Here is a 16,680-nt window from a genome sequence, read left to right on the forward strand (position 1 = left end):
TTTAATCTCACTGAGGTTTTTTCCTGGATAAATAAAAGACTAATAATAAAAAAGTTTTAGCTTACCTTCATGACGCATCACTGGTTCATATGAGAGAATCACTTCCTCTTGACTTCCTGTTAGGATATTTCACAAAATATAGTGCTACCTTTAGCTATCAGAATTTGTGGGCAACAAAGAAAAACCCATCAAAATACATGTAACAGTTCGAGATAACTCTGTAATAATCAACATTTTATTCATGTTTTACATTTACTGATATTTTAGTATCTTCTAGTTTACAAATGAGAACTTCAAAAAAGTACACGGTGGTTTCAGTGATGCGTTTGTGTTGTCAGTGCTAATAATTAGCTAATTTAGGAAACTCTTAAAAACATAAAAACCTGTCTTGATTTGAATTTTAGGTACTGAAACACGCATAATTAAATACTCTCAGTATTTCGCAATAATCAAACTACTGGACATAAACACATACCCGCAACGCTGAAACATGAACTCCAACAGCAAATGACATTTTACTGTAGAAGGCCCAAACAAACAGATGTAACCGTGGCAACCTCTAAGACTGTCATTCAAGCTGCTATGCTCATAAACGAAAACAAAAGCACCATGCAAACATGCATGAAACAATATCCACATAGTGAGGCTGGAATAACAAAGATCATGCTGGTGGAGTCGTGAGAGATCCCAGTGGTTCCTCCTTAGGCCGAATACAAGGTCATAACTGTGTCCTGCAGAACCTGCGACCCTTAACAAATCATGCAGTTCTCAGATAATGCAAACATTACAGACGCGCCAAGGTATAAATGGCACAAGCCACCGAAAGCATAAAAACTAACCCAATATATGTATAATAAGATTTCAGTAGTTTAATTTAAATATTTGTCCTCTGATGCATTTTAAACGATTCTTAAAGTCTTATACAAGAAAAAGATGGTTACTTGAAATCCTTACATGACATTATACAGATATTGAACATTTTTAAACCTCTGCCACATGTCATGTTTTAGTGGACCAAGAAGCAAGATAAAGCCAACAACTGCAGCATGCAGTAATGCAGGCAGAAGAACAACCAACTTACTTAATGTCTTTGTCCCATACCCATCATCACCTATCCCCAGGATGTCCTATTGGCCGTCCACAGAGAGTCAGAGCAGAAGAAAGAGAGCAAGGAGGACAGCCACAACATAAGCAAAAGGTGGAGGAAATGAGGACAGAGGGTGCGGCCCACAGATCTGTCCTTCTCAAAACAATGAGCGGCCAGCAGGGAGAGCCAAAATACCAAAATACCTAGATGATCTCTGAAGGGAAACTGGGTCATATAATATCACCACAAAATGAACAGCAGTGATTATGAGAGCAGTGATTATCGCATTTCTGCATCAGAAAAGGACAGAAAACAAGGATGACTGCAAAGAGTCTCCGTGAGGTTCCCACACTTGGAAACACACCTGTGGTTTCCCTTCTGGCCTGACGTGTGACCTACACTGACTGCATGAAAGCACGTATGTGTCTGTGAGCTTACTTACGGTCTGAATCACTGCCATCCTGCTCACCATCTTTGTTCTTGTAGAATGGGAACTTTCGTGTAAAGATGAAATTCTTTTTACGTTTGTCAGTGAATGACTGCGAAGGGAGAGAAAGCATGGGGCAAACAGGTGTATCATTGTCATGCAGACAAAACTGTTTGCAGGAAGTAGAATGTCAAGAAGTTAAGTGTGAATCACTGCTGCGTGTTTTAAGTTGACCTAATAATATGTGAAGCTTTGAGCCGAGCTGGCCACAGATAGATGAGATCAACCAAAGACTGTCAGACAACAACAGCGATATATAAAACGACCGAGCTTCTTCTGCTGTATTCCTAAATAAATCAGTATGAGATTGCACACTTCTTGACATGCCACCCGTTTAAAATAAAAGCAAAGTGAGAGACAGTTACCCAGAACATGCCATGAAAAATAAAATATAAGAAAGAGGTTCCATAAGAACACGTAAAAACATGCAGTAATAGAAGGAAAAGATGGAATTTGAGAGGATGACAGCTGAAATAACCTGCCTGTATGATGTGTGTCTGTGGTGGTAGAATATATTGCACTTGATGCTTTGTAAATATACCACATCTGTTTCCAAAATGAAGTTGAGCTGATAATTCACAGGTGGTGCAGGTTTGACTTGTGGGAGGTAAGATTAATAAATGAAGCACATCTACAGCTGTAAGAAAGGGTTTGTGGCATTGTCAGGATTTTTGCACTGATGGTTCTTATAGAGCGCTTTTCTACTCTGAGCAGTCAAAGCACTTTACACAACTTGCCTCATTCACTCTTTTCCATGTAAGTGCTCTCTAGCTAACATTCATACTCCGATGGATGCATCGGAGAGCAACTTGGGGTTATTGCCCAGGGATACTTGGCTCGCAGACTAGAGCAGGCAAGGATCGAACCACCAACCTTCTGATCAGTAGGTGACCTGACTGACCATGTGTGAAGTCAACTATACACAAAAAACTGCTTGTTTTTCATGTCAAGTAATCACTCACAGTGCCGGCTGGAAAAATGAGTAAGCCCCTGACTTCACCTAGCCAAAGACTCCTGCATGATCTACAACACTGAGCAAAGCTCTGTGGGGAGCTGAGAATGCGCAGTGTTATATTTGGAAGTTAAAAGCCTGGCAAACCTTTACAAACCTGTAAAGTATGGTGGAGACAACCCTGGGCCTGCGCACATTGTCATCACTGGATGCAACCAAAAATGAAATGTGGCAGGAGAATGTCGGGGCAGGAAGTCCATGACCTGAAGCTTAGTAGAGGTTGGCTGATTAAACAAGGGTGCAAATCAAAGCACACACGTAAAATATCAAGAGAACTGAAACAAATACAAATGAAGACGTTTTACAGAAGAAATGATCTGATGGACTTTTCCAAAGTTAAGCTTTACTTGCCTGCACTGGAAGTGATTACTTGTTTGTTCATGAAGGCATAAAAATGTTTGTCTGTGTTAACTTTGTTTGTGTGGCAAAGCAAACAGCAGGTTAAGCTTCTCATACATGTTCAGTTCTATCTGAACTAGCCTGTGGATCATCGCACTAATAGAAATTTCCACTTTGCGAGGTACTCACCCCTTTTGACTCAAACGACCCTGGCTTGGCATTGAATTTAACAGTCTTTAGACGTGCCCGCTCTTTCCTTTCCACCCTGTTGAGGAAATAACTAGTCAGCTGGTGTTACGGTTCAAAATATTGGGGATGGAGACAGGAGAAACACCACAATAACAACACTGGTCCGGCCAGGTCAAGTCAAACGATGATTTTAATGGTCACACCCGTGGGAGATGGAAACTGTATGCAGACAGCCTCAGATCTCATCACAAAAAACACATCTCCATAGTTTTGTAAAAATCAGGGTATTAGAACGCCCCTTCATGCGTAATGACAGATCAAAATAGGTTCCAGACATTAGTCACAGTTAATCGTACATCTTGTACATCTTTAATGGCTACAAACAGACATAGAACTTCTCCTTTCTATAACACCTTCCAAACATGGTAATAAACTTCAAGCCCTCAGGGTCTCTGAGGCTAATTATTGACTCTGGTCATCTGTTACCAAGTAGAGTAAAATATAGTGAGACTCCAAATGAGTTAAGGCCTCAGGCCGGACACATTCCTGAATTATATGTATTATATGTATTATATGTACTGTAAGCATGTTTGCATTTAGCCCTCTGCACTCAAAGTCAAAACCTGCAATATATCAGTCCGGACCATCACGCCGAACGAAGCTTATGACCTTCAAAAGACCAAGTGCCAACTCATCATAAGCACAATTGCAAGGTGTGTCTGAAGTTATTGAAACCACTCTTTTTAACAAAAGACAAACAAATTAACAAATCTTCTAAACGCTATTCAGTTCATTTCAATCATTAATTATTAAACATGAAAGTGATGATTTATGCTTTTCACTGATTCTCTAAAAAGCCCGGAAACTGACTCAGGTATTTAATATTTCAATCAATGTTGTTTAATTAACTACCACTTTAAACTTAGCAAAAAACCATAATTGAATAAAAGACCACAAAGAATAATATGATATCAGTGGTATGTAGGCGCGTGCGGCCCTCTATGCTCGAAGCCTTTCCCCTCCATAGATCAGTCAGACATTCACGCTGACTGTAGCTTTTAACCCTTAATTAACTTGAGCACAACTCTATAATAAGCAACAAACTGCAATATGTATAAGTTGATCATGGTCACATCTGCAATGAAAGATCATATTATTCTGGTACCTGTAAGTAGAAAATCAAACTAGAGTTATAACAATCACTGTAATACAAAGGCTAATGCAAGATCAAAAACTTCAGTATATATTTAATGCAAAGCTGGTTATATGATTCTAATGAACTAATAGTGCCCTATTAAAATAATGAAACCAGAAGAGGAAAAAACATCCCCTTTTTATTCTACACTGGTATGTATAAAGTTTAGCAACTGTGAGGAGAAGAAGGAAGTCTTAACAATTTCTACCCCATATGGAAAAGATATATATATAAATCTTACAAAGTCTGTCTTGTGTGAAACTTGTATGAAAAGCGTATAAGAGTGAAAACAGATATAAGATCCCTCGAAAAATTATATAATGAAACTTGTATGTTTTGGATACTTCCTAAAACAATATATGAAAGTAATGAGAAAGTGGCCACTTTCATGAGTAAATCATATACGTTTTACACGTACTCCTGCCCTTTCCAGTGACCACAGCTAAACATCAGCAAACATCAGGTGTGTGGTAACAGACTGCTTATTGAATTGGGTTCATTGTGTGCTTCATCCTGTCAGCCCACTTTAAATGCTTTTACTTTTCTCCAGTATTGCTGATCTTACCAGTACCTCACTCCTGATGCTTACTGAGCACCTGCAAGTACTTGAAGTTGAAAACCCCCAGTTTTAAGCTTGTTTTAACAAAGGCTCCTTCAGGGGACAACAAATTAATAGCTGTCCAAATACAGTATCATGGCCCTGCATTTGTACACTGCTGAATGAAATTACAGGAGCACTTCAAAGCTAACAGAAAAGCTCCTAGTTGTTGCATCCACATTCACCTTGTATGAATTTAAAAAACCTACATCGCTTTGTTCTCAAGTTCAAAATAATGACTTCTGTTTTTTTTAATTCAGTTACATTTTATTTATTTAGCACCAAATCACAGCAACAGTCACCTCAAGGCGCTTTATATTGTAAGGAAAAGACCGTTAAATAACACAGAGAAATCCCAACAATCAGACGAAACACGGTGGGAGGGAAACAGCAGAACCAGGCTCAGGGCCATCTGCTGTGACAGTGGGGGGTGAGGGAAGGGAGACAAGACAAAGAGAGCCAGAGATCAAGAATCATTAATGCTTAATTATAGTTTATTAACCCATGATGAGTGAAAATGGGCGAGACAAGGAGAAATGCTTAGTGCATCATGGGAGTCCCCCAGCAGCCTATTGCAGCATAACTAAGGGCCGATTCACGGTCACCTGATCCAGGCCTAACTATATGCTTTGTCAAAAGGACCTCTAACCTTGAGGTCAAGGTCACCAAGTTTTTGGTGGACACACCAGTTGCATCACTTTCAAACTCCCGTGTCTTTGTTCTAGAGTTTTCACACTCACAAGATTTTCAGAAAATTGAGGCAGACCTTGAGGCCGAAGTCACCGAGATCCAAACTCGTGTGAGATCTTTAGTACTAACACCCACACTAGCAGTCAGGTTTGGGCACGTTTAATTCTTTATGTTTCTTTGACCATTTACATCGTAGATCAGGGCTGCCCAATCCCAGTCCTCGAGAGCTACTATCCTGCAGCTTTTAGATGCATCCCTACTCCAACACAGCTGAATCAAATGGTTTGATTACCTATTCAGCATGCCATCATGTTTGGCAAAGGCCTGATAACAAGCCATTCATTTGATTCAGCTGTGTTGGAGTAGGGATGCATCTAAAAGCTGCAGGATAGCATATAGGGGGCAACAGTAGCTCTCGAGGACTGGGATTGGGCAGCACTGTCATAGATTCTTACTGAAGGCATCGAGACTATGAATGAACACATGAGGAATTATGTAGTAAACAAAAAAGTGTGAAATAACTCAAAACATGTTTTATATTTTAGATTCCTCAAAGTCGCCCCCCTTCATGCCTGGATTGCTTTCAAGTTATAGCCACCCACAGGTGACTGTGGAGGCCGGGCTATCAGCTCACACAGCCTGGAGGTGTGTTTGGGCTCATTGTCCTGTGGCTGCAGGATGCTGTGGTAGCCATGCTGGGTCAGTTTGCCGTCAGTTTTGAATAAATCCCCAACAGCGTCACCAGCAAAGCCCCCCCCCACACACACACACAAACACACACACCTCCTCCTCCATGCTTCATGGTGGGAACCATGCACGTAGAGACCATCGCTCACCTTTTCTGTGTCACAAAGACACGGCAGGTGGAACCAAAGATCTCAAATGTGGACTCATCAGACCAAAGCACAGATGGTCTGATGTCCACTCCTCGTGTTTCTTGGCCCAAACAAATCTCTTCTCTTTAGTCGTGGTTTCTCAGCAGCTGTTTGACCATAAAGGCCTGATTCACACAGTCTGCTCTGAGCATGTAGAGATGTGTCTGCTGCTGCTCTGTGTGGCATCTATCTGGGCTCTGATCAGAGCTGCTGTTAACTTGTGATTTCTGAGGCTGGTGACTCGGGTGAATGTATCCTCAGCAGCAGAGGAGACTCTTGGTCTTCCTTTACTGAGGCGTCCTCATGTGAGACAGTTTCATCGTAGTCTTGATGTTTTTGTGACTCCACTTGGGGACACATTCAAAGTTTTAGCAGTTTTCCAACTGACTGACCTTCAGCTCTTAAAGTAATGATGGACTGTTGTTTCTCTTTACTTAGCTGATTGGTTCTCGCCATAATATGAATTCTAGCAGTTGTCAAATAGGCCTGTCAGCTGTGCACCAACCTGACTGCTGCACAACACAACAGATGGTCCCAACGTCATTAAGAAGGCAAGAAACTCTACAGATGAACCCTGACAGGCTCACCTGTGAGGTGAACCCATGTCAGGTGACTACATCATGTAGCTCACTGAGAGAAGGGTCAATCACGACACTGGACGGAGGGAGACACAGACAGTAAACGAAGAGGGAATCAGGGCAAAGAGGAAACACCTGGGGGAGACTATCAAAGTAAAATTGGAAGTGCGAGAAACACGCACTGAGATGCAGACTGACGAAACCCAGGGCACAGAGGGAGGACAGAGAGGGCGAGAGACAAGTAGGGGAGAACACACATGTGTGAGAGAGAGAGACGGGGAGACGAGGATGAAACACTAGGAGGGAAACATGGACTAAAGGAGACGAGACACACAGAAGCGAGCAAACACAGACATGACTGGGGGAACATACGACATATTTGTGACACGAATCACAATTCAAACCTAAAGCGAAGAAACAAAAATCCCACATTTGACAAATGGTTTCTGCTCTTTGATAATGAAAACACCTTTTTGGCACTTTTGCTTTGTTTGCCTTTCAGATGAATTTGATTCTGCGCCAGTGTTATTCAGGACTGGGATACGTTACGTTTTGGCTTTTGTTATCACGAAGGTCTTCAGCTCTTTGACTTCCCTGAGGGGACTATTGTTGTTGGTGATTTATAAATAAACTTGAATCAAAAACAGGCTGTTTTTGGATAATGACTAGTTTAGAAGAAACTAGTCAATAGTATGTTCACACATTAGTGTATTCACTTCTTACCGTCTCTTGCTTGGGATGACGCCCATTTCCTCGCTGTCACCATGTGGAGTAACACGGCGAGCCTGCCACCACTCATCATCGGAGGCGTTGATGACGTGCAGGATGTCCCCAAACCTGAAGCCGAGCCCTTGGCTGGGAAGACCGCTGTCCTTTGACTTTTCATAGTCAAAAAGTGCCCTATTCCACGAAAGAAGAGCAGTAATAAAATAATAATCCCTGTTTCTTTGCAGTAAGTGACTTTTATTCTAAATTAGCAAAGAGAAACTAGATGCAGGATTTCAGCAGTTATAGTTACTATAGTAAATAGTGAATGTGTTTCTGTTTCAGTCACACATCTCAAATATCTGCATAAATCTTCATCTTAGTTAGGGTCAGACATCTGTGCATGAAGACACACAAGCTTACAAAAGTAAACGACGCAAAAGCAGCTTTGCTGTTTAGCCTGGGATGTCTGACTGCAGAATGGATGTTTTTTCATTTTCTGCATTCTTTGAATTCACCACAACCATCTAAAATCCAAAACAGACCAACCTAACATAGAGTGATCTTTTCTGATTGGTTCGCAGGGATCCTGACCCGGAGCTCATGCTGTGGTTCATCATCTGTTCCCGCAGGTCGTGGATTTTGGCCTCAAAACGTCCGTACTCTACAAGACAAGGTTAGCGTGGATCAGCACTGACAGTCTGACACCAATAAGGTCTTGAGTAATTATCTTTAATGGAATTTGCATTTAGATATTGTTTAAGGTATAACTGTCATTGTAAGGTTATGTCCGTCTGCTCTGTTTATTATCAGGCCTTTTAGTTCCCTTGGTTCCCTTGTGTGATCACTGCAGCTGTGTTACCTGCTGTTCCCTCTCTATAATCACCTCTTGTGTATATATCTTCAGCTGCCCTCATTATCCTGCATTATCAGTGTCACGCTTTGTCTCTCGCTCACTTTTATGCAGCGCTTTCATCTAAAACACACAGAAACACACACAGTATCTTGTCTGAGGACTTGATAACTAATAAACACTGATGTTGTGCCATCAGTGTTTATTAGTTATAAAGGTTCAGGAGTTAAGCTTTGGGCCAAGAAACAAGAAGAGAAGTGTACAGCAGCTGTTGCTGACTAACAGATATTCTATAACTGTCTGCACGTTCAGTCTCATGCTCAGTTTCCACTTTTTTATATTGTCTTGGTTTCTTTCTCCCTGGTGTCTACACACATCTCAAATCTGTGTGTCAGCAGTAGACAGAAAGGGAAACACCTATCTCTTTGCAGTGGGTTCTTATTAGCAGCATGCATTCATACCTGACCTACGAAAATAGAAACAAAGGCATTTATCCCATTTCAGCACATCAGCAGCAGGACAGTGTCACAAGCTGCTGTATAATACAATCAGATATATAACAATACAACCCAAAGAAATAGGAGACAGATTCTCTGGTTTCCTTTTTTACGTCTAAAAGAGGAGACGTTCCCTCCCACTGCTGCTCATAGAGCATCAGATGATTGTGGGGGTTTTGTCTGTTTCTTTGTACTGCTATAAAAAGCACTTTGAGGCAACTTTTCTTGTGATGTGGCAATATATGAAAAAAGGAATTAAAAAAATAAGACTACCTTTGAAAACATATTTGTATATTTATATATGCTGATGAGGACATGGACAGAGTTTATGCGACAGAGGAGGATGTTACAGACGGGGTGAGGCAACACCTGAAGGGAGCAAAAGAAAAAGAAGGAACGCAAGACTGTGAGTCTGACAATGTGTCAGTATGAAATCACTGTGGCTGGCTATATTGTTTTCTCACTAATACTTGACCTCTTTTTTAAATAACAGGAAAATAACTAAACTACTAACTACTAGGAGACAAACACTAAGTTTCTTTGTTTCTTGTTTTTTGTAAACATATTGTTGGCAAATTGCTCTAAATTGCTGCAAATTCTTTGGTAGCCAGCTGGCACTTAGGCTTGTTGGTCCGGAGACCCGGCAGCGCCTCACCCAAATACTCTGCCCCACAGACCCTAGCTTTTCTTCCTCCTGTTCCAGTGCAGGAGGATCCACCAGTTCTGCACTGAACATGTTGACTCACTTTGGCAACACAAAAGTGAGCCACTTACTGGCTTTCCTGTTTTAACCAGAAACATAAAAATGTTAATATTAAAGCACTAATTTATTGAACACTGTTTCATAGACAGTGTTTGGTGCTCAAGCCCAGCGAGCTAAACTGTCTCGTGAAGACAGGAGAGGAAGCTGAAGTCGATATTAGAAAAGTTGCTGAAATCATAACAACTTTTCAGAATTGTAATAAATTAGCAGAAATATTCACAGCGTTTAATCTGTAACAGATGTGTTTTTTAAGAACAAATGTCCATGGTTTGAATTATGCCTAGTTCATAATTGATCATTCTTGCTTGACGTTTGACATTTAATAAGTTTTCTTTGCGTTTAAAAAACAAATATAAAAAACAAATACATGGTTTATACTGTTGACAAAGGTGGGACTGTCTCCCATTATATCTGAGCGAGGGTAGAAGGACAGAACATCAAGCCTATTATGTTTAAAGTGTTGCAGCTACACACAGTGAATGAACACTGTGAGAACAATGAGGTAAATCAACAGAGTGTGTGCTTTGGATAAAGCACATAGAGATTACACACACACACACACACACACACACACACACACACACACACACACACACACACACACACACTGTACTGTGCATTGTAACATGAACAAGAAGTGATGCTTGTTAGAATTTATTTTTTATCTTGTATAACTCATTATTTATATTCACAATTACCTCATAATTTACACGCGTTTATATTTTACTACACAAATATGTATTATAGAATAGAGGGTTGAAAGAAACTGCCACAGCCATACAGCACAAGGCCATAGGAAAAATACTGGACAATGATAGGTGGACACACTGGCTTTAACACACCAATGGGGAGGCAGCGTCCCACCCAAGTACCTAGGCCCAACCCTGATTAGCTTCCAAGATCTTGTCCGATCTTGGAAGCTAATCAGGGTGGTATGACCATGATGGAGCCTTTACTGTGTTTCACTGATGGCTGTATACACACACTGTTGTACCTCCCTCCTTACCTCTGTATATACTGATGACAACTTAAACTTTATACACATGTTTGTTTCACTTGGTGACTTCTCGTCAGCCTTAGCAGAAACGAAGACAAAATAAGACATTTCTGATGAGACTGATGAACAGCAGATAGATCCACTGAAGGAGCAGACATGTCTTTCAGGTCAGGTTTTGCTTTTTCCTCCTGTTTCTTAAGAACATGACTTTCAGATACGGTTTATCTGCTGTAGGTTATTTTTTAGACCTACTGCTTCCACATTCCTCAGTTTTTTTAAGGACACACAGTTCACTGTGCTAGGTTATACCAAGTGTTTTGGCTAATAGCTCTAAGATGTTTTAAATAAAACATCAAAGCGACTGTCTAAAAAGCGCCCAGTTGTAGATTTTAATTGGATGGAGATCAGGAATGTTTTTCAGGTCATAAACCTGGTGGAGTGGAGAAAACGTGATGATTAAATCAGTGGCTTGAAATTTAGCAAAAAATCAGTTTAAAGAAGCAGAATGCTTGTTAAATGAGAATTTATTACCTAAATACTTCAACAACCTTCAACAAAACACAGCACTTTGCAAAATATGCAATAAAATTGTTCCTCCTAATGTGGGAAACCACAAACTTGTTTCACCCACCACCTGAGGCAAAAACACAATCAGGCTGTGAAGGAGCAGAAGCTAGCAGCTGGTGATGGACTCAAATGTGATCAAATGACCCAAGCATTACCAGCTGCACTTGCTAGTTGCAATCCACACGGCAGAAAGAGCAAATGGTGGATGGAAACTACTGATGCAGTTACACGTTGGAAAAGCAAGTGGTTCACGCTCTACCCAAGATACAAGATCCCAAGGTATGAAATACAAGCACTATACAAGCATTTCTTGTTTAAGTACTTTCTGTTTACTAATTACACACACTGATTCTGTATTGTCATAAATATGATTATTATCTTGAAATGATATTTTGATATCATTTTGAGGCTATATCGCCCACGTCCACCCCAAATCACCTGTGCAGTACTCTCAATAAAAATCCTTCCAATAACCTGTTTGGGGAAGCAAATTGTTTTAGATTTCTGATCAGCTGATCAACACTTCACTGAGTCCACGTAGCTCCTAGAGAGGAATTCTGATAGAAGATAAGATTAAAAATGACACAAAAACTAAACTTAAATCTCATTAATGAGAGATAGACTTAAGTGTTTTTAAGGGGTCGCTCAGTGAGAATTTTCACATTAAATGGGAACTAAAAATACTTTGGTTCTCTTTTTCTTTATTTGTGAAACACTGTGGACGTATTCAACGTATATGCTGCCTCGGTGAATAAACTTCACAATAATATATTTTCTTGAAATGCTGTAAATTGGTTTGCAAACATCTTGTCCACACATATATTCATTCTGACTGTGTTTCATTTGCTTGTGTATGGGGGTGTTTCCAATGCAGATATTGCAATAAAGAAACATTTTTACACTACAATGAACTAATCTTTGTCTGACAAAGTGTTCAAGAGTGAAACGACTTCTGTGAGATTCTTACATTGCGTCCATTGAATATAAGTGCATAGGTGCTAATTCTGTAGGTGTCTCATAAGTTTACATACCCTGGCAGAACTTTCAGACAGTATGGATGATAACACACAACCTTTTCTTTCACTCGTTGTTGGCTGACGCCATTTATTGTCAAACTGTGGTTACTCTTTTTTTTTAACACAACACAAACTACCCAAATGACCCAGATCAAAAGTTTACATATCCTGGTGACTTGCACACAACTTGACACAAAAAGGTTAGAAAGGCTATGAAATGTCACCATCGTCACCTGTGATGTGTTTGCTTGTAATCAGTGGGTGTGTATAAAAGGTCAGTGACTTTCTGGGCTCCTGACAGACCCGTGCATCTTTCATTCACTGATGTTATTCTAAGTCATGAGGAAAGCAAAAGAATTGTCAAAGGATCTGCGGGAAAAGTTGAACTTTATAAAAAAGGAAAGGTATATAAGAAAATATCAGCAATGTTCAAACTCTAATTAAGAAGTGGAAAATTGGGGGTTCTGTCGAAACCAAACCACAGTCAAGTAGACCAACTAAAATTTCAGCTACAAGTGCCAGAAAAACTGTTGGGGATGCAAGGAAAAATGTACAAATAACTTCAGGCTTCACACAGGACTCTCTGAAAATGTGGTGTGGCTGTTTCAAGATGCACAATAAGGAGGGACTTGAAGAAAGATGGGCTGCATAGTCGAGTTGCCAGAGGGAAGCCATTACTACACAAATGCCGCAAAGTATTCCACTTACAATATGCCAAACAGCACAGAGACAAGCCTCAAACCTTCTGGCACAAAGTCATTTAGAGTGATGAGACTTAAACTGAACGTTTGCCACTTGGAGAGGAGTCAACAAGGCGAACGGTGAAAGGGCCACCATTCCTGATGTGAAACATGGTGATGGATAGCTGATGTTTTGGGATGTGTGAGCTACAAAGGCACAGGATATTTCATCAGAATTGATGGCAATAGGAATGCAGTAAGCTATCAAAAAAGGAATTTTTTTTTAAATTGAGTAAATTTTGCATTCATCAGCCTGGAAGCTGCAAATGTGACGTACTTGGACATTTCAACATGACAATGATGCAAAACAGAAGGCCAAGTTGGCCTGTCATTGGCTACAGCAGAATAAAGTGACATGACAGTCTCCTGACCTCAATATCATTGAGCCACTCTGAGGAGACCTCAAACTTGCAGTTCATGCAAGACAGCCCAAGAAATACAGGAACTGGAGGCTTTTTGCCAGGAAGAATGGGCAGATTTACCATCTGAGAAAGTATAGAGCCTCATCCACAACTATGACAAAATACTTCAAGCTGTCATTGATGTTAAAAGGGGCAATACAGGGTAGTAAGAACTGGGTATGTAGGTGGGGTAGTTTGTTTTGTGATTATTATCTAAAAAGAGTAAATACAGTTGTTTGCTTTATTGAACATGTGCTCAGCATCAGTTATAACAGCACAACAACGGGTACGACAGCTAGGAATAAAACTGGCACTAGGCAGCCCTGCCACAAAAACATATCAGATGGGCAACATGGGCACTAACATAACCCAGTATATAGAATAGAATAGAATAGAATAGAATAGAATAAACCTTTATTATCTCCGGATGAAAAATGTGGGTGTTACACAGCTCTTATAGCAAGGGGAATATAAAATATAAAAGGGAGACACAAAGTGGTCCTATATACATAAGCAACTGAAGTTCGTATTTACAGGTAACGATGTACAGAAATATGTATAGAAAGATTGTACAGAGATATGTATAAAATGTACAGTGAACAAACAAGCTGGTGAGTAAGATGACCAAAGGATGTTAAACTGTGTCATAGAGTCTGACGGCTGCTGTAAGAATGACCTGCGGTAGCGCTCCTTCCTACACTGTGGGTGTAAAAGTCCACTGCTGAACGAGCTGCTCAGTGCTCGTACAGTCTCATTCAGGGGGTGGGAGGTGATGTCCATGATGGATGTTAGCTTAGACAACATCCTCCCCAACCTGCTCGATGGACTTCAGCGGATGGTCCAGGACAGAGCTGGCCCTCCTGACCAGTTTGCTGAGTTAGGTCTACTCCCTAATTCACACCGCCCACAATGGCGGTGTCGTCTGAGAACTTCTGGAGATGGCAAGTGTCCGTGTTATAACTGAAGTCTGCAGTGTACAGGGTGAAGAGGGAAGGAGCAAGTACTGTTCCTTGTGGGGCCCCGTGCTACAGACTACCACCTCAGACACACAGTCCCGCAGTCACATACTGGGATCTACTGGTGAGGTAGTCAACAATCCACGAGGACAGTGATGGTCCACTCCCTTTCCCTGCAGCTTCCCACTTAGCACTGAGGTCTGGATTGTGTTGAAGGCACTGGAGAAATAAAAAAAAACCATGACTCTCACAATGCAACTGGTTCTCTCCAGATGAGAGAAGACCCGATGCAGCAGGTAGGTGACAGCGTCGTCCACCTCGATGTTTGGCAGCCTCGTATAACCAGGCCTTTGGCCTCTGATAGCTCATTCTTCACCTTCATGTACACTTTGATGTTCGGTGGCACACTACTTCCGTATACAGGCCATCCCCTGCGTATGTAGGTGATGGCAGTCTGTAAGTCGCCATCAGTTGCAGTGTCTCTTTAATGCTCTACATTCAGCTTGGAGATGCTGGAATGCCCTGTATCACAGTGGCTACGTAGCAATCTGCCCAAGCCTGTGGGCTACGCGACAACGTATTGGCGATGTCATTCGAGATTCAAGATTCAAAGTGTTTATTGAAATGCTATTTCTTCTGTACACATGACAATAAACACTTTGAATCTTGAATCTTGAATGACAAATGTTTTGCCAGGGACATAGACGACCTCCGGCTTGTACCTCATGACATCTTGTAGACACCTCAATGGAGCCTTGAGTATAACAACCAAACACCAACCATGAATGAAAAGAAAAGTTTTTGTGTTATCATTCATATTGTCTGAAAAATGGTTAGGAAATCATAAATTCTGCCAGGGTATGTGAACTTATGTGCACAACTGTACATAAGGAGGTCATCACTTGGCCCAATTATAGCCAATTTACTTAGAGGCCCGCAAAGATCTATTTAAGCATTGTCCTGTGTTAGGTTTGTGCTGATTAATAAGGCATTTACACCACATGATTGGTGTGCTTGTAAAGTGCATTAACTTTTTTCAGCTGACTTACCTTCAGGTCTGTACTGAGCAATGATGGTGACCACTTGTCCTGCTCCTTTTAGGGCTGCAGCTGCTTGTTCATGTGTGGCTCCTTGTAGGTCAATGCCATTGACCTATTTTAACAACAAAGTTGAATTATTTTATTACAGTTTGCTTTACTGTATATTGTGTATTGACCTGCAATACAAAAAAGTGTACTTTATTTCACCTCAGTGTTAATGCATGGTGTCCATTAATAGGAGGACAATTCAGCTTCAGATTTAGTTTAACCCATTTATCAATTTTATTGTGAATTTTCCCAAATGACAATTGTCAAAGCCCTTAATTAAAATTAAAGCTGAAACTTTTCACTATCTTTCATCCCCGCAGGTGGGGTGGGGGTTGTGGGGAGGAGAGAGGTATGTGTGTATGATCCTCAAGCTTGGGTCCTCCTGAGGTCGAAGGTTCTATGGAGTACCTCAGCTGTTCCTACTACTGACGCAGACCACTGATGTTGTGGGCTGAACGTGCTGGAGCCCTCTTCCAGTTCTGGGGTTACAGCTCCTACTCTACTACTCCTACTACCACTGGGACCATTCTGGATTTTATGTTTGCACCAATTGTTCATTCAGCCCCTGGTACTTCTCTGTTTTCTCATGCTCTTTCTTCCTGCTGTTGCTGAAACCAAAACTACAGTCTTGTGTTCCTTTTTAACCCCCACAATGTCTGGTTGGCTGGCCTATATACTGCTTCATCAACCAAACTAGTTTTTTGGTCATTGGGTGTTATTTCCAATGCCCATTTGAAACCTGGATCAGCTTGAAACCTGGATCCTCTGTAGCTGGGTACCAAGACAACATACCCTCAGAAGATCTACTAGATGATATGAATGCAGCACTCTGGACAATACCTACTGTGACCATAACCAGCTGATCTACACTACGGCAGCAGTGATCAGTGAGATGCTTGGCTACAAGTTGAACATGGAGAAGGAGACTTGAGGCCAAAATCAAGGTAGCATGGAGGGAGATTAGCCAACTATTGGAGCTGCAGAAAGGTGCGATGAAGAAGGTGCCTAAGAAGTACAGCAAACTGTCTCATACCACAGGCCGTGGAA

The 16,680-nt window shown here is 41.0% G+C and overlaps 1 protein-coding gene across 15 annotated transcripts in view; it reads right to left on the bottom strand.

The window, feature by feature from the left end:
• The window catches only part of dlg2 (discs, large homolog 2 (Drosophila)), a 174,324-nt gene that overhangs the window by 5,850 nt on the left and 151,794 nt on the right, over positions 1–16,680 (bottom strand). For 12 of the 15 annotated variants that reach the window (XM_004561691.2, XM_004561696.2, XM_004561694.2 and 9 more), the window contains 6 exons: positions 15,595–15,697; positions 8,305–8,419; positions 7,774–7,950; positions 3,115–3,190; positions 1,530–1,626; positions 66–116 (listed from right to left, as the gene is read on the bottom strand). In XM_004561691.2, the coding sequence (XP_004561748.1) occupies positions 66–116; positions 1,530–1,626; positions 3,115–3,190; positions 7,774–7,950; positions 8,305–8,419; positions 15,595–15,697 (619 nt within the window). Of the gene's footprint in view, positions 1–65; positions 117–1,081; positions 1,128–1,529; positions 1,627–3,114; positions 3,191–7,773; positions 7,951–8,304; positions 8,420–15,594; positions 15,698–16,680 lie in introns of all 15 variants that reach the window. The other 3 variants (XM_004561695.2, XM_004561693.2, XM_076888857.1) reach the window with 2 other exon arrangements.

The sequence above is a fragment of the Maylandia zebra genome, linkage group LG10, assembly GCF_041146795.1.
Source record: "Maylandia zebra isolate NMK-2024a linkage group LG10, Mzebra_GT3a, whole genome shotgun sequence".
Classification (NCBI taxonomy): domain Eukaryota; kingdom Metazoa; phylum Chordata; class Actinopteri; order Cichliformes; family Cichlidae; genus Maylandia; species Maylandia zebra.